The sequence below is a fragment of the Lepidochelys olivacea genome (genome assembly GCF_965140295.1).
Source record: "Lepidochelys olivacea isolate rLepOli2 genome assembly, chromosome: 3".
Lineage (NCBI taxonomy): Eukaryota > Metazoa > Chordata > Testudines > Cheloniidae > Lepidochelys > Lepidochelys olivacea.
The window spans coordinates 58,741,097-58,759,006 of record NC_140413.1 but is presented as its reverse complement, the minus strand read 5'-3'; the positions used below and the strand labels follow the sequence as shown (position 1 = coordinate 58,759,006).

The window sequence follows — 17,910 nt, the reverse complement described above, 5'->3', positions numbered from 1 at the left end:
CTCTGAGCAATCATACTGCTCACTTACATACAGTGCAACTCCTCCACCTTTCCTTTCCTGCCTGTCCTTCCCAAACAGTTTGTACCCATCCATGACAGTGCTCCACTCATGTGAGCTACCCCACCAGTCTCTATTATTCCAATCACATCATAGTTCTTTGACTGTGCCAGGACTTCCAGTTCTTCCTGCTTGTTTCCTAGGCTTCTTGCATTCAGGTACGTGCACCTAAGATAACTAGTCGATTGCCCTGTTTTCTCAGTATGAATCAGGAGGCCTCCCCTGTTGCACCCTCCTCCTTGTGTTTCTTCCCGGTGTCCCACTTCCCCACTTACCTCAGGGCTTAGGTCACCATCCCCTGGTGAACCTAGTTTAAAACCCTCCTCATTAGGTTAGCAAGTCTGCCTGCAAAGATACTCTTCCCTCTCTTCATTAGGTGGATCCCATCTCTTCCTAGCAATCCTTCTTCCCAGAACAACATCCCATGGTCTAGGAATCCAAAGTCCTCTTTCCGACACCACCTGTGTAACCACACATTTACCTCCACAATTCAACGCTCCCTAACTGTACTTATCAAACCTAATGCAAACTGAATTTATCAGTTTGAGCACAAAAAAATATAACAGACTATTTTTGACAAAGTTGGGAAAGATAACTACTGCTAGCATTTATTTTGCTGGAGGAAATGCTTCCCAGTAGCTGCTTAGTGGATATAAATTGTGGGAATTAAGTTCTAAATGAGAAGCATCTCTTCCAAGTAAGTTTTAGAGTAACAGCCGTGTTAGTCCGTATTCACAAAAAGAAAAGGAGTACTTGTGGCACCTTAGAGACTAACCAATTTATTTGAGCATGAGCTTTCGTGAGCTACAGCTCACTTCATCGGATGCATACCATGGAAACTGCAGCAGACTTTATATACACACAGAGAATATGAAACAATACCTCCTCCCACCCCACTGTCCTGCTGGTAATAGCTTATCTAAAGTGATCATCAGGTTGGGCCATTTCCAGCACAAATCCAGGTTTTCTCACCCTCCACCCCGCCACACAAATTCACTCTCCTGCTGGTGATAGCCCATCCAAAGTGACAACTCTTTACACAATGTGCATGATAATCAAGTTGGGCCATTTCCTGCACAAATCCAGGTTCTCTCACCCTCTCACCCCCCTCCCAAAAACCACACACACAAACTCACTATCCCGCTGGTAATAGCTCATCCAAAGTGACCACTCTCCCTACAATGTGCATGATAATCAAGGTGGGCCATTTCCAGCACAAATCCAGGTTTTCTCACACACACACACCCCACCCCCATACAGTTTGTGTGTGTATGGGGGTGGGGGGGTGTGAGAAAACCTGGATTTGTGCTGGAAATGGCCCAACCTGATGATCACTTTAGATAAGCTATTACCAGCAGGACAGTGGGGTGGGAGGAGGTATTGTTTCATATTCTCTGTGTATATATAAAGTCTGCTGCAGTTTCCACGGTATGTATCCGATGAAGTGAGCTGTAGCTCACGAAAGCTCATGCTCAAATAAATTGGTTAGTCTCTAAGGTGCCACAAGTACTCCTTTTCTTTTTGCAAGTAAGTTTTGTCTATTAGTTTTCACATGGTTGTCCTTTATTTCCTTCAGTTAGGCATTTTAGTTATTTATGAATCCAAAGCAATAAAATAGAGAAGTTAAATGTCTGTCTCCAACTGAACTCAGGTCTCAGAGTAGCAGCCGTGTTAGTCTGTATTTGCAAAAAGAAAAGGAGTACTCAGGTCGGAGAAGCTGTGATCCGTGCCCACACCTCAGAAGGGGCTGGGATTTGGGTCCCCCTGTGCATGTAAATAGAGGGGTGTCTTGGAAATTTCAGCCTAATCCCCCTCCCCAACACACACCACTTCCACGTGGGCCTGAAGAGGAGAGACTTGCAAACGGTAGGCGTGAGGTGGATACAGGAAAATGCTGCCCACGCCCAGAGGGAGAGACTGTGTGAGCCCCCACCCTCCAGCCCGAGTCGCTGCCAGCACCAAAGATGGCGGCTGAGGGCTAGCTCAGGGCCGGGCGGCGCCGCTGGGGAGGCAGCTTCCGCCCGGCGTCAGTCACGTGGCCGCCGCCCGCCCCTGGGCTCCCCTGGCTGCGCCGGGCTGGCTGCAGAGCCCTGGCCGGGGCTCGGGTCCACTTCGCGGTGGCTACGGGCGGGCTGGCGCTGGGCGCGATGCGGGCCCCGGCGGGCCGCGAGGCGGAGCCCGAAGACGCGGCGGACCGCACCCCGCTGCTGGGCGAGTCCCAGCCCGGCACAGGTGAGCGCCGGGATGGGCCAGCAGTTGCCCCGGGCGCAGCAGCGTGTGAGGCGGCCTCCCTGCGTTGCTATGGAGCGGGCCGGGGGCCGGGGGCCGGAGCGCCCCGGCAAGGCTCTGGCAGCGGGAGCAGCTTGGCCCAGCGGGGCTGGGAGCCCCGCTCTCCTGGCAGGGACCGAGCCGGCCCTCGGAGTCCGCTGTGCCGGCCCCTGCCTGCCCTAGAGCCGCTGCCGGGGCGCCCTGTCCCCTCTCCCCGCCCCGGTGGGCGCCTCCTGGGGCATGGCGAGGCGCGGTGCCCGGCTCAGCTGTCTTCGCGGAGCGGGGCTCCTCGTCCACACCTTCCCTCGGCTACGCCGGTGATCACGGGGACGGCTGGCCATCCTGGATCACGCGGCGTCCCAGCAGACTGCTGCTAAAAGCCACTCTCAGGGAACTGAAATATCCCGCAGTGTCCCAAATCTTTGTAAAGGTTTGATCGTTTCTCCACTCGGTATCTTAATCTTCATCTGAGTCTGTGGGCCTTTATGCACTATTAACTAGTTGCTATGGGAGCATTGTATTGTGAGCTGTGCATACAGGTGAAGAAAAAAATCAATAGGGCAGAGGAAACTCTAAAACACAGGTTATTTTAAAGAATGAGGTAGGAGAAATAAATCAGTTCTGACCTTTAGAGCAGCTTTCTCATTTTTATTTAAAATGATTATTACCATAGCACACTAGAGACTCTAGCCTTTGTGATATGCATTGTACGAGTATATGGTACAAAACAGTCTCTACCCCAAAGAGTATACAATCTTGGACCCTGATCCTGTAAAGACTTGCATGTGTGCATAATTTTAAGTACAAGGGTGGCCCTGTTGATTTAAAGTTAAGCAAATGCACAAGTCTTTGCAGGATCAGGTTGTGACCTAAACACTAACTGGTGGGAAAAGCGAGCAAATGGATTTCAAGAGAAGAGGAGGTTAACAGAACTGGGGAAAAAGATTTTTCCGTTGGCAGTTTCAGAAAGTGGAAGAAAAATTGTTTGGAGTTGAACAAAATGTTTAGTTTTGACAAAAATCAGTGTTTCAGTTTTGAACATTTTTAAATATCTTTGATTTTAAAACTAAAGGATTTTTTAAACAGTTATAGTAATACTAATACAACCATGTCTTTTAATAGCTGAACTGTGTAGACAACCCTGTAGATACAAAGTAGATATATAGGTGGGGGCATTGGTTTGCTTACTAATAGAGACAAATGAGCAGTCCTAACACTTTTTTCTGCCTAAACTATTATCAGCTGACAGTGTTCCACAGGAGTCATGGTAGACATTAGTTGTAAGGAGGATTGGTAGTTGCTTTACAGCTTTTGGGGAACGGGGGGGTGGTTTCACCCATAAGGGGCGTGTGGAAGAAGGCATGATGGCGTTCATGGGAGCACCAGACACTGTGGCTTTTTATTTGTCAGTTGTTAAAGCAATACATTCTTAAGCTTGCACAATGTGCCATACTCTAGTTTGAGTGGCTCACCTCACCCACAAAAACAAATGCAACAGAACAACACGTCCTTAAACTGCAAAAGTACAGTGTCAGGGAACTTTCAGTACAGACTTTCTCTTAAAAAAAGAAAGGGAGGGGAGGGGGCAGACTATTTACAGTTCTAACCGAAAGACAGGAAAGCATGTTTTTGAAAGCAACAGAAGTAGGAGCTGAAAGCACTGTTCAAGGTAAGGAATTGAACCTTGTATCTGACTGCGTTGGACCCTGCAGTGGCCTTCTTCCTCTTCATAATCATTTTAAAAGGAGGAAGAAGAGTGAGATGTATCTTAAAAAAGTAAGTCTTGAGCTTTCTGTGCTTTGAGTCAGGGTTCCCTCCCCACTCTGAACTCTGGGGTACAGATGTGGGGACTCGCATGCTTATTTCTACCAGCTTAGGTTAAAAACTTCCCCAAGACACAAATCCTTCCTTGTCCTTGGATGGGTACTGCTGCCACCACCACCAAATGAGTTAGACAAAGATTCAGGAAAAGGACCACTTGAAGTTCCTGTTTCCCTAAAATACCCCCCCACCCCCGCAACTCCTTCGCCCCCTTTCCTGGGGAGGCTTGAGAATAATCTACCAACCAAATAGGTAAACCAGGTGAGCACAGACCAGACCCTTGGGTTTTTAGGACACTAAAATACAATCAGATTCTTTAAAAAACAGAACTTAATTATAAAGGAAAAAAAAGTAAAGAAGCACCTCTGTAAAATCAGGATGGAAGGTAACTTTACAGGGTAATCAGATTCAAAACACAGAGGATTCCCTTCTAGGCAAAACTTTAAAGTAACAAAAGACAGGGATAAACCTCCATCTTAGCACAGGGAAAATTCACAAGCTAAAATAAAAGATAATCTAACGCCTTTCCTTCCTGTTACTTACAATTTGTAATCTTAGATGCTTAGTTCAGGTACGGCTTTAGGAGATGTATTTTCCCTGCCCTGGTTCCTCACTGACCTGGAGAGAGCATAAAGAAACACAAAACAAAAACCTTCCCGCACAGATTTGAAAGTATCTTCTCCCCTTATTGGTCCTTTTGGTCAGGTGCCAGCTAGGTTATCTGAGCTTCTTAACCCTTTACAGGTAAAGGAGGGATTTTATGCTACCCTTAGCTGTATGTTTATGACAGACTACCTGATCAAGCATTCTCAAATAATGCATCTACCTGTTGATCTATATGTTAAGCAAAATATATGGTGAGAAGTTTACAACTTAAAACTGTATGGTGGAGTCATATGTTTATTAGGTTCCCTCACCTTAATTTCTTAGAGTTTTGTATAGTGCATTCATTTTCCAGACTTTATTTCTAAAGGAAGAGTAATAGAAATTCCAGTTAACCTATATTTCCAAGGGAGTGTTAGATCATAAAAATGTGAAGCTTCCATTACTATCATTTGTTTAACCTTTCTATTAACCATGATGTCCAAACAGATTTAGCCACAGTTGTACCCATTCTTTAGAAACCTTCATGATCAATCAATTTATATTAAGGACCTATTGCTTCCAAAGCAATTTGAGAGAAGATAAAGTTGCTTAACTAGTTTTGCACACTGAGGACTTCCTGAAGAATTATTTTTTAAGTCCCCAATACATCTCAATTGTACTCCTTGATCTCCCTTAAAAATGAGATGTGCCTCTTTCAAATACTGTTTAAAAATAAGATTTTCAGAATGATCACATCCTGGTAAAGATTGACCTGTGTTTATCTTTTGCACTGAAGTTTTAGTTTTTTCTTTTGTATTTATATTTTTAATATATGCAGAAAAAAGAAGTGATCAGTATACCCCAGCACAGCATTTTGAGGTGGTGGTCACCAGTCTACACTTAGATTTCATGTGCACTGTTGATAAAATTTCCATTAGCTCCAGACTTAGCCACCCATTGTCCTACAACCTTTTACAAATTCAGCATAATCCTTATTTATTTATTTAATTCCTTGAAACTTCTATCTATAAACATTGGGCATCAGTTCACATTCCTCTAGCAAAGTAGCAATATATTTCCCTGGTGTGTTTCCGGGTTTCTTTGATGAGCCTGTCTTATAATACTAAACGCTTCCCACGAAGCAGTGTACACTCTGGTATGTCTGCAGAGAAGATTATTTTCTCCTTGTGTCCTGCTCATTGTATAATTTTAGTTATTCACTTCTGTAATCCATTGTTTTTGAGTAAGCAGGTGTGCAGTTCCTGTTCTTCCTCTATTACCTTTTTTTCTGCAAATGTTGCTTTGAAGGTCTAGCCCAGGGGTGGGCAAACTTTTTAGCCCGAGGGCCACATCAGGGTTGTGAAACTGTATAGGGGACTGGATGGGGAAGGCTGTGCCTCCCCAAACAGCCTGGCCCCCAACCCCTCCCACTTCCTGCCCCCTGACTGCCCCCCCCAAGAACCCCCGACCCATCCAACCGCCCCTGCTCCTTGTCCCCTGACCGCCTCCTCCTGGAACCCCCACCCTTAACCGCCCCCCGAGATCCCAGCCCCTATCTAACCCCCACCAGCTCCCTGTCCCCTAACTGCCCCGATTGCTATCCACACCCTGCCCCCTGGTACCCCACCCCCTATCCAACCCCTCCTTTCCCCTGACTGCCCCGACCCCATCCACACCCCCCTGCTCCCCATCCCCTGACCGCACCCCCCACAATCTCCGCTCCATCCAACTGCCCCCTGGGACCTCCTGCCCCTTATCCAACCGTCCCACTCCACGCCCCCTCCTTACCATGCCTCTCAGAGCATCAGGAGCTCGCAGCCATGCCGCCCTGCCAGAGCCAGCCACGCTGCCTGGCAGGAGTGTCGAGCTGAGGCTGCAGGGGAGGGGCGACAGCAGGAGAGGGGCTTGGGTCTAGCCTCCCCGGATGAGAGCTCAAGGGCCTGGCAGGATGGTCCCACGGACCATAGTTTGCCCACCTCTGATCTAGCCACACAACAGTTGATTTTTTTCGACTCTTACCTCTCTTTCCCATTCTCTCTATGATTGATTAGTCCATGTTCTGGTCTAGTGGCCATGCTTTTGAATGTTAGTGACTTTGGCAGGAGGCGTAAGTTCAACTTACTTTTAAAGATGTATATCTTAGAATTTATTCTTAACATTTATTCTACCCTGTATCAGATATGTTTTTAATTGGTCCATAATTCAGTCTTTCACAAATGTTGTCTCTTCTAGATTTCTTACCAAAAATACTTGTTTGAATGTGTTTTCTTGTCCTGCGAATACTTTAAATTGTATTCATTCTTGTCTTTTATCTCAGCATTTTATCCACCAGCTCCCTAGGTAACCCATTCCAGTGCTTCACCACCCTCCTAGTGAAAAAGTTTTTCGTAATATCCAATCTAAACTTCCCACACTGCAACCTAAGACCATTACTCCTTGTTCTGTCATCTGCTACCACTGAGAACAGTCTAGATCCATCCTCTTTGGAACCCCCATTCAGGTCGTTGAAAGCAGCTATCAAATCCCCCGTCATTCTTCTCTTCTGCAGACTAAATAATCCCAGGTTTCAGAGTGGTAGCTGTGTTAGTCTGTATCAGCAAACAAAAAAACCCCAAAAAACCGAGGAGTACTTGTGGCACCTTAGAGACTAACAAATTTATTTGGGCATAAGCTTTCATGGGCTAAAACCCACTTCATTGGATGCACGCAGTGGAAAATACAGTGGGATCTTGGGAGACAGACTAGTCCTCGCTTACAAACAGCCCCCCAACCTGAAGCAAATGCTCACCAGCAGCCACACACCACACAACAAAAACACTAACCCAGGAACCTATCAACAAAGCCCAATGCCAACTCTGTCCACATATTTATTCAAGTGACACCATCATAGGACCTAATCACATTAGCCACGCCATCAGGGGCTCATTCACTTGCACATCTACCAATGTGATATATGCCATCATGTGCCAGCAATGCCCCTCTGCCATGTACATTGGCCAAACCGGACAGTCTCTACGCAAAAGAATAAATGGACACAAATCTGACATCAGGAATCATAACATTCAAAAACCGGTAGGAGAACACTTCAACCTCTCTGGCCACTCAGTAAAAGATTTAAGGGTGGCAATTTTGCAACAGAAAAGCTTCAGAAAGAGACTCCAACGAGAAACTGCTGAGCTTGAATTAATATGCAAACTAGATACCATTAACTTGGGTTTGAATAGAGACCGGGAGTGGCTGGGTCATTACACATACTGAATCTATTTCCTTAAGTTAAGTATCTTCACACCTTCTTGTCAACTGTCTAAATGGGCCATCTTGGTTATCACTACAAAAATTTTTTTTTCTCCTGCTGATAATAGCTCATCTTAACTAATTAGCCTCTCACAGTTTGTATGGTAACTTCCAACTTATCTGTGTGTGTGTGTGTGTGTGTATATATATATATATATATATATATATATATAATAATCTTACCACATGTTCCATTCTATGCATCCGATGAAGTGGGCTGTAGCCCACAAAAGCTTATGCTGTAATAAATTTGTTAGTCTCTAAGGTGCCATAAGTACTCCTGTTCTTTTTTTAGTAGGAAGATATATATACACAGAGACCTTGAAAAAAATCGCTGTTGCCATAGCAATTGTAACGAGACCAATCAATTAAGGTGGGCTATTAGCAGCAGGAGAAATTCTGCTGCTGCTAATAGTCCACCTTAATTGATTGGTCTCATTACCGTCTCTGTGTATATATATCTTCCTACTGTATTTTCCACTGTGTGTATCTGATGAAGTGGGTTTTAGCCCACGAAAGCTTATGCCCAAATAAATTTGTTAGTCTCTAAGGTGCCACAAGTACTCCTCATTTTAAATAATTCCAGTTCCCTCATCCTTTCCTCATAAGTCATGTGCTCCAGCCCCCTAATCATTTTTGTTGCCTTCAGCTGGATGCTTTCCAATTTTTCCACATCCTTCTTGTAGTGTGGGGCCCAAAACTGGACACAGTACTCCAGATGAGGCCTCAACAATGTTGAATAGAGGGGAATGATCACGTTCCTCGATCTGCTGGCAGTGCTCCTACGTATACAGCCCAAAATGCCGTTAGCCTTCTTGGCAACAAGGGCACACTGTTGACTCTCATCCAGCTTCTCATCCACTGTAACCCCTAAGTCCTTTTCTGCAGAATTGCTGTCTAGCCACTCGGTCCCTAGTCTGTAGCAGTACATGGGATTCTTCCGTCCTAAGTGCAGGTCTCTGCACTTGTCCTTGTTGAACCTCATCAAATTTATTTTGGCCTAGGGGTGCTGCTGATTTTTTTTAAAATTTGTAAGCTACAAATGAAAAAAAAAAAAGTGGCAGGTCAGGGTGGTGGTGGGGAACCTGGGAGGGAAAAGAGGGGTTCTGGCTGATGGTTATGGTGGGATTGCTGGGAAGAGAAGTTTTTTTTGGGGGGGGGACCCCTGGATGGGGAAGAGAGGGATCAGGGTGAAGTGGGGCTTCTGGGAGAGGCCTGGCTTCTCAGGATCCTTTCTGGGGTTCAGCTCATCTTTGGCTCATTCTGCTACCTATTGGCAGTATTGGTGTCATGAACCATCAGAGCCATGGTGTCCTCTTCAGTGTCCTGGTATTTGGCCATCATGGTATCCAAGTCCACCAATCATCCCAGGGGGACAAGAACCAGCTTTCCTGCTCGCTTGGCTGCTGATGCCAAATGCTGGAATCGGTGTCTCAGCGTCAGTCCTTTGATTCAGCTCAAATTTATATCTAGATCCATCCCAGACTCAGTGCCCCTTTCCCTTAGGAGCTGGTAAAGTTCCTCTCTTAGCCCTACCTATTTTTCAAAAGGCAGCAAAGCATCTCTGGCTCAGATATCTAATGTACTTGCTGTTTTCTGAGTTGTATGGTCTCCAGCAAGTTCTGCTTTCATCAGGAACCCTTTCCACTAGAGCTGGAGAGCCAGCTGGACTTGGTCAAGTTCATTTCTAAGTCACGTTTCATAGATACGCCCAGGCAATTAGCCTACTTAGCAAATGTTTCTCAGAACAAAATGAGAGAGTGAATATTAGATTTATTTTAAAAATCAAATTGCCATGTATCTTGAAATTAAATATTCTAGCTTTATTAGTATATATTTAATATAATAAAATATATTTCGTATAATATTTTAAAGTATTCAATCTAATTAATAATTGGAGACGTTCTCATGTTTATAACTGTATATCATTTGGTCTGTCTTCTCCTGGGGGAATTCTGCGCTGCCAAAAAGTTAAAAATTCTGCACACTATTTTAAAACTCTGCATATTTTATTTGTCAAAATAACACAGTATAATCACACCAGTTTCAATTATTTTTAGTAATTTATTTCAAAATATCTATCAGCAAGTATGTGTAGCAATACGGACAACAAAAAAGATTCAGGAAATTTTTTTTGACAAATAGATTCCTTATTAGGCATATTAATACACAATTCTGAGTAATAATTCATTTAAACCTCAATACAGAGCAGTATTTCCTGCACCCCTCAGAAGCAGTGCAAAGGGTTGGAGGAGTCAGGGATAATGAAGGAGCTGAGGGAGGGGGAAGTAAATTGCTGGGAGGGACCCTGGGGTATGAACTTGTAGGGTTGTTGGGTATGGGTGGGAAAAATATGGAACAGGTTTTTATGGGGAGCGGGAAGGGATTGTTAGGGAGCTTCCTCCATGCTGGCTGACCCCTAGCCTCTCCCATTCAGGCAGGCACATCTGTCCCTGTCCCCATGTGTTCCTGAACCTCCATGTGTCCTTGTACCACTTGTCCACCCACCCTCACTGAGACAGCCCCCCATCCCCATGTGTCTCTGTGCCCCTACTCAACCATCCCCCGTCCCTGTGTCCCTGTACCCCCTCCACTTCTCCCCATGTGTCTCTGTGCCCCCACTTAACCACTCTCCTGTCGTTATGTAGCTCTGCACCCCTTCCTCAGTCACCATATAGCCCTGTGCTTCCATTCCCATTCAGCCCTTGCACCAGTCTGTCCTCCCCTACTAGCCCTTATAAGTCCCTGTCTGATACCCCACAGCACCCAATGCTGTCTGTCTCCCATTAGCCCCCATCTCTTGACCTGGCCTGACAGAGGCTGCCTTCATCACAGCACCTTTCTCTTCCCTAGCTGGCCAGGAGCTGCTACTGTGTTCTATCACCACAACGCCCTCAGGTGGGCATAAGGCAGAACTGCATCAACATTTCAGCAGAAACTTTTTTTTGCACAAAAAAATAAAAATATGCACAGCTCATTAATTGTGTGTGCACGCAGTAGCTCAGAATTCTCCCAGGCGTATCTGTGTGGCTTAAGGAAGGTGAGTAGTCCCCAATTTCCATAGTGTACATAGCCAAAAAATTATTTTATCTGATGCTGGGTGTATAGGGGTTGCACAATTTGAGCTGCTGGAGATATCTCTCTAGCTGTAAAGGAGAGGGTAAGATTTTTTTTCCATGGGTGGCAATCAGATCTTTTCACTTTTCTGATCCAAAAGATACATTTTTACTGCTCTTCAATCCGATCAGCATTGAGAACGTGAGCTGGACTTTCACGGGTCACATTTTCAATTCTGTTGACGATGCCATGTTCTCTACAGAATCTATATTAGTCCTCGTGAAAGGCAGAACCTGCTTGACTTCCAGATCCAAGGCTGAGTTCATTGGAGAGTTAGAAATCTCACCTTGTTACAGAGTAACATCTAGAGCAAAATTTGTCCTGGAAGCTATAGAGATGTGACAAACATGGAACCCCATGGTGGCCATTCTATAGCAGCACTACAGGAGTGTATCTTAAGTTACAAAGAGAAGCAGGATACTGCACACATTTTCAAGTGTATAGCAAAATTGCCACTAATCTTGGGGGTTTTTTTATTGTGAAGTTTCAGTTTGAATAACCATGTTTCAGAAGACCTCTTGAAACCTTTGTAACCATACTGCTAAATCCCCTTTGTAAAAACCTTGCACAACATTTACACTTGAGGATCAGCCCTTTGACCAATAGGTATATATGTTCTTATATATATGTGGGAGAGGTTTACATATCAGCAGGGAACTAGATCAAAAACTTTTCTTCCCACTCAGTCACTCAATATCTAAAATATGTTTTTCAGGGTAAATAAACTTGTTTTCTCACTTCTTACATATAAATATCCAAGTTATCGTGACTAAAATGCTTTTTATCCTTTTTTGCAGCAAATAACTTTTAAAAATCTCTTATTGCAGTGCCTACATGCTGCTCTGCTCGCTACAATTTAGCATTACTGGCCTTTTTTGGATTCTTCCTGTTGTATGCATTACGTGTGAATCTAAGCGTTGCTCTTGTAGACATGGTAGAATCTAATACAAGTTTAGCGAAGAATACAACTTCCAAAGTGTGTCCAGAACATTCTTCTGCCCTAAACATACCTCGGAATACAACGGTAGGATTTAATATGTTTTCTAAAATATGTGATGTTATTTTCAACAGCATGCTGCGATTGAGTTTGATGTTTCATTTTTAACTGCTCTGTTAACACTGTTTTGCTTTTGATTTTTTTAACCAGCAGACCTTCTCAGAATATAGATTGGCTCTTTTAGAACTATTCTGAGACCTTAGGTGAATAATGTTGTGCTGTCCTAAATGACAGACTATATTACATCCGTTCTAAACTATACTTAGCAAAATGGCTGCACTGACCTTGTAGGTCTAATATGACTCACTCTGAATTGTGTGTGTGAAGTGGACATTTCCTGTTGTATATGCGTCAGAGCAATTGAGAACTCAGTGTCTCTGCCATATTATTAAGCTACATCTGTTTTTCATAGTCTTGACTTTGTATGGAATTTTGTTTTAATGAAAGGGACAAGTTTCATTAGATCTTTACTGCATACATAATATTCTTTATCTCTCCACTTATGATCTCTCTCACAATTCTGATTGGTCCTTTATATCCATCCTCTTTCTTTGCTCCCCTCTCTCCGACCTTTGAAACTACCTTCCCTGATCTATTTCTAAAAATCACATTGACTTTTCCTTTCTGTTTCCTACTCTTTTCCATATCTCTGCTTTTTTTCCATTCTCCCCTGGAACACCGATTTGCCAAGCCGTCTCTCTTCACTGAACCTCTTCCTTGAAACTTTGTCATATTTCCTATGAGAAATGAGTTGATTTAAAAAAATTAAAAAAGTTGAGAGCTCATGAAAATGTGTGTGTGTCTTAACTGACAACTATGCATCTTATTAGTGTAAAACTCATCCTGACTCACCTTTTTGACTCATTTAGGACTTGCTTATTGAGTTGTGACTGAATTTAGACCAGTAGCTGTTTGAGGCAGGGACCAGATCCCACCTTGTTTCTTTGAAGTGCCTGGCGTACACTTGGATTCTCAGAAATAATTAATGATGATTCAGAACTTCTATGTCTCATGCTCTCCAAAACCACCACCTCTGCATCTGTCAATGCCATTCCATCTCTTATCTTTATAATTGTAAAATTCACCTCTCTGGTCTCTTCTTTTACCGCTCTGTCCTCCAGTCTTCTACTAAGGTCATCTGCCCATCCCGTTACTCTGATCTCTCGCACACACACTAGTGCAACCCTGTCTCTTCTTGAATTTAGTGGACTTGTAACATTCTCCTTTGCATAACCTTGCTGCTCCTGTATGTTTGTCTGCTTTTCCGTCTGCTGCTTGTCCTGCCCCATATAATCTTTTTGTCTCACTTCTATTTTCCTTTCCTTCTATCTCTTTGCATTTTGGCTTGCATCAGGGTATGCCTATTCCAAAAACTGTCTGCCTGAGTAAAGGCCAAGATGAAATGCAGTGAGACCTTCAAAGTTTAGTCATCAGGACTAAATAATGAGCCATGGTTTAATTACATTCTTTGCTGATATTAGGTATTGCATGATGCAGAAAGAGTGTTAGTTAAGCCCTTTTCTTTTTTCCTTCCTCAGGGGAAAAAGTATTCTTGGGATGCGGATACTCAAGGATGGATTCTTGGTTCCTTTTTCTATGGCTACATCATTACTCAGATTCCTGGTGGATATTTTGCACGTAAAATAGGAGGGAAGCTGTTGCTGGGGTTTGGCATCCTGGGTACCGCTGTCTTCACTCTGTTCACTCCCTTAGCGGCAGACTTGGGGGTTGGATACCTCATAGCAGTCAGAGCCTTGGAGGGGCTCGGAGAGGTACACCAAATTGTCTTGTCTTACCCTTAATCCAAATTAGTCATTTCCTGTATCAAAATAGTATTGTTCTTCTAGCACAGCAGTTCTCAAACTGTGGGTCGGGACCCCATTTTAATGGGGTCCCCAGGGCTGGTGTTAGTCTTGCTGGGGGCTGGGGCTGAAGCCCAAGCTCTGCTGCCCAGGACCAAAGCCCAAGAGCTTCAGGTTATAGGCCCCCTGCCTGGGGCTGAAACTCTTGGGATTTGGATTTGGCCCCACTGCCCAGGCGGCGGGGCTTGGGCAGACTTAGGCTTCGGTCCCCTCCTTCTGGGGTTGCGTAGTAATTTTTGTTGGCAGAAGGGGGTTGCGGTACAATGAAGTTTGAGAACCCCTGCCTAGCATATGGGAAACCAAGAGTGAGTTATAAAGAGAGTTATTTTATTTGTACTTTTGCGTCCTCTTCGTGCACAAGGCATATTCACAAGCAAAAGCTTAATTCTGCCTAACTACCCGTGTGCATTTTTTGTCAAAACAGCTTCCTGTTGATTCATGAGACTAATAGGTTGTGCTGCTGTTCTGAAGTATATGATTTAATTGGCACATGAAAGTTTGAGTAGATAATTCTGGAATTACCATATATTTCAACAGAATAAAAAATTGTTTTTCAGGGTGTTACCTTTCCGGCTATGCATGCCATGTGGTCGTCTTGGGCTCCACCACTGGAACGCAGCAAGCTCCTTAGCATTTCATATGCAGGTGAAAGAGAATGAAATGTCCAGATTGGTAACAGACTTATAAATGTTTAGTCTATTAACACTTTTAAAAACTATTCGTGTATCTAGTTAAAAACATAATTTACCCTCATTATGCAAGCTATTGTTTACTCTTTCGATGTCTGTTCTCAAATGTGTCTTCAGGATAATGACTTAAGAAAATAGCCCATAATAACAAGATAAAGACTCTCCTTACTATTTGCTCCACACATGAAAGTACAGTGCAGTACAACTTGTCTCTGTGGTCCTAAAACATTTTAACATACTTATGTTATATACGATGATGCAACAAATGGCTGAAAATTATGCTGCAAAGATGCTGTATAGTAAATAAACTAAAACATTCAGGAACCAAGGAGGAAAGATGGTCACAGGCAAGAGTAAAAAGAGAGAATTTTTGAGAGTCGATAACTTCTTTGGACTCTAACAAAGTTACAATGGCATAAGCAAGGTGTATAAGTGAGAGGAGAATCAGTTGCAAACCCTGTTCAGTGGGCAGGAACGATGCTGGATAAGACACCTTATATGTAAATTCAGAGAACAGTCTATTTTCTTCTTTGTTCATGTTTTCATTCTTGGCAGTCCTGTGATTTTTGGGCTTATTTTCTTTTGTCAACACTTCATGTTAAAGTAAGATATAGTTCCCATTTAACTATCCATGGAATGAATTATTTTGATGTGTGTTTTATGTGAATGTTGTATTTTGTTTAATTAGCCAATTTGTGGTTGAAGCTTTCTCCCAGTGTGAACGTGATCTCTTAATATTGCCCTGTTTCAGCGAGAACACAGTTCGGACACCTTAAGCTGTTCTTACTTTTTGAACCTGTCTGACCAACAGATCAACACAATGATATCTGCTGGTTTCAGACTAGGTTTGGAAAGTGATCTTGTAAAATGACATTTTGAGGTTCTGTACTGATTGTGATTAAATGATTCCCAGGTTAGATTTCCTTAGTTTACAAATACTATGATGGCTTTTTGCCCCCTAACTGCCGTCTCTTTGACCTGAATCTTGGATTGGAAAGTCAAGAAAGGTTCTTTCCTGCTCATGAAGCATCACCAGTAATAGCTTTGCACATGAAATTCTTCTGTTACCTACCCAATCCTACTGAGGTTAATAGGATTTGCCTTGCATAACTGAGAGCAGAAGGTGGCCCTACAAATGGAACCTAGTTAACAGTTCTGGGAATACTATCCAGCTTTCACGTTCATAGGCATGCAAAGGCAGCACAGCTATGAACAGTTAAGAGCAGTAAAAACCGAGTGGGGGAATCAGTAGATGTGACTCAGAAGATTTGTAGGGAACAGATCTTTGACTAAGAAAAGTTTCCTTTGTATGCTGTCACTTTTCAGAGTCAAACTGTTTTTAATATGCCTCCATTTCACATTTGGAGCCCTCCAGTTTATCAGAGAGCAGTAATAGGCCAAGAACTCACCTATATTTCTTACTCTTTCATAGATCTTTCATTGGTAGTGTTGAATGTTATGAGTCTTTACAATTCCATTTTTTCATTCTATTGAAGCAATTACAGTAGCTGAAATGACCACCCTCTAGTGGTGGTGAAAATATTTATCTGCAAACTTCCTTTTGGTAAATCAGTGCAGCAACAACAAAATCTGACTGGTAATTCCAGCTGTTGTATGTTTTCTTGGATCAATCCATATGCCACTTACATGTGTATTTGGTAAATTGAAAAACAAACTGTTTTCTTCTAGGTGCACAGTTAGGAACAGTTGTGTCTCTTCCATTGTCTGGCTTAATTTGCTACTATGTGAACTGGATTTATGTATTCTACATATTTGGTAAGTATTTAGACTTTTTAAATTCCAAACATACTCCTCTAGTGAAGATTTCCTTTTCCATTTCTGTGACACCTCTTACCTTAGGATTACAAATAAGTGATCAAATACTTCTAAAGATGTGCTTGTCCATATTCTGAAGCTGCTGATGCAGTGACATTTTCCGTCATGGGAAATCTAGAGACACTTCCCCTGCTTTACAAGAACAGTGATTCACAAGGACTTCCTGAGGGAAAATATAATTATATATATTATATATTTCCCAGGAGAAATATAAGGCTTATTGTTTCAAAGCTTCTAAACACATTTTTATTCTGATCCAGGCTTCCCAAAACATTAAAACATTGCTTCACTTGTTGCTTGATTCTTCAGAGAAACTGCCGCCTTTAATACAAGTAAATTCCTGTAGGAGGCTGTAAACTATGCCTTCACTATGCAAATTTGTCCTTAAATTGTGCTAAATGCTGTTACCCAACAAATAGTCTGAGTTCAATCAATTTAGAAAAACCTAAGACTTTAAGTTCTTGTTTGCTGTGTGAAATTGAGTTAACTTTGATCCCTGGAACATGGTCTTCTTAGCTGAAGACCTTCTCAAAAGTAACTTGCATGTGTTCTTCATTTACAATGTGAAACTTTCAGTGTTTCGCTAGCAAAGCCACAGAAGTTGAGCTAGGGATTCACTAAAGAATGCCTTGAAAAGTGGGATGCAGTCGTCTTACTGAGAATCACGTCCTAAAAGCTGATAACAGCTCAGTGCACACACCTCAAGGAAAGAGAGAATTATTTAACATTTTTTAACACAACCCTAGTTTACTATTTTTATATTTTAAAAAATAGGTATACTATCACTTGGGCTTTTCAAAACTGTGCATCTTCTGTATTTTTTAGATTAAAATTTCTTATATATATATATGTTACTTCCTTCCTGTGTCATCCAGATACCTTGTCCTGTAGCTGTTCCATGTAGTGGACTGACAACAGATTCATTATTTACCGTTATTGCAAATAAGGTCACTTTGAAGTTGTCTCCATACTAGGTCATTCATATGAATCCTTGCCCACACTAAATGTTAAGGTCCATTCTCCGTCCTCACCTACAGCTGAGGGACTGTTGGTATGAGGGTAGAGTTTGGCCCAGACAGTCTAATACTATTTTTATTTGCTTGAGAATCATTTCCCCACTTTGTGGTTCTAAGTGTTTGTATCTGTGTAGTACCTGAGGGCTTTCTTCAATTTAATGTGCAACTTTTATTTATTTATTTTCAATGGAAGGTGCACTTGGAGTATTCTGGTTCCTCTTCTGGATCTGGTTGGTGAGTGATACTCCGGAAACTCACAGAAGAATCTCTCCCACTGAAAGGGAATATATACTTTCTTCCCTCAAAGATCAGGTATGTAGCTTTGATGCAGCTTTTCTTATTTAAATAAGAACAGGAGCTACTGAGGG

The 17,910-nt window shown here is 42.9% G+C and overlaps 1 protein-coding gene across 2 annotated transcripts in view; it reads left to right on the top strand.

Moving 5' to 3' along the window:
• The first annotated feature begins 2,081 nt into the window (after positions 1–2,081).
• The window catches only part of SLC17A5 (solute carrier family 17 member 5), a 38,109-nt gene continuing 22,280 nt past the window's right edge, over positions 2,082–17,910 (top strand). Inside the window, exons 1-6 of one of the 2 annotated variants that reach the window (XM_084622947.1) lie at positions 2,082–2,289; positions 11,970–12,166; positions 13,678–13,911; positions 14,559–14,646; positions 16,380–16,466; positions 17,736–17,854. In XM_084622947.1, coding sequence (XP_084479073.1) covers positions 2,205–2,289; positions 11,970–12,166; positions 13,678–13,911; positions 14,559–14,646; positions 16,380–16,466; positions 17,736–17,854 — 810 coding nt within the window. In that variant the 5' untranslated portion in view covers positions 2,082–2,204. Of the gene's footprint in view, positions 2,290–3,933; positions 3,995–11,969; positions 12,167–13,677; positions 13,912–14,558; positions 14,647–16,379; positions 16,467–17,735; positions 17,855–17,910 lie in introns of those variants that run through there. The other variant, XM_084622948.1, reaches the window with a different exon arrangement.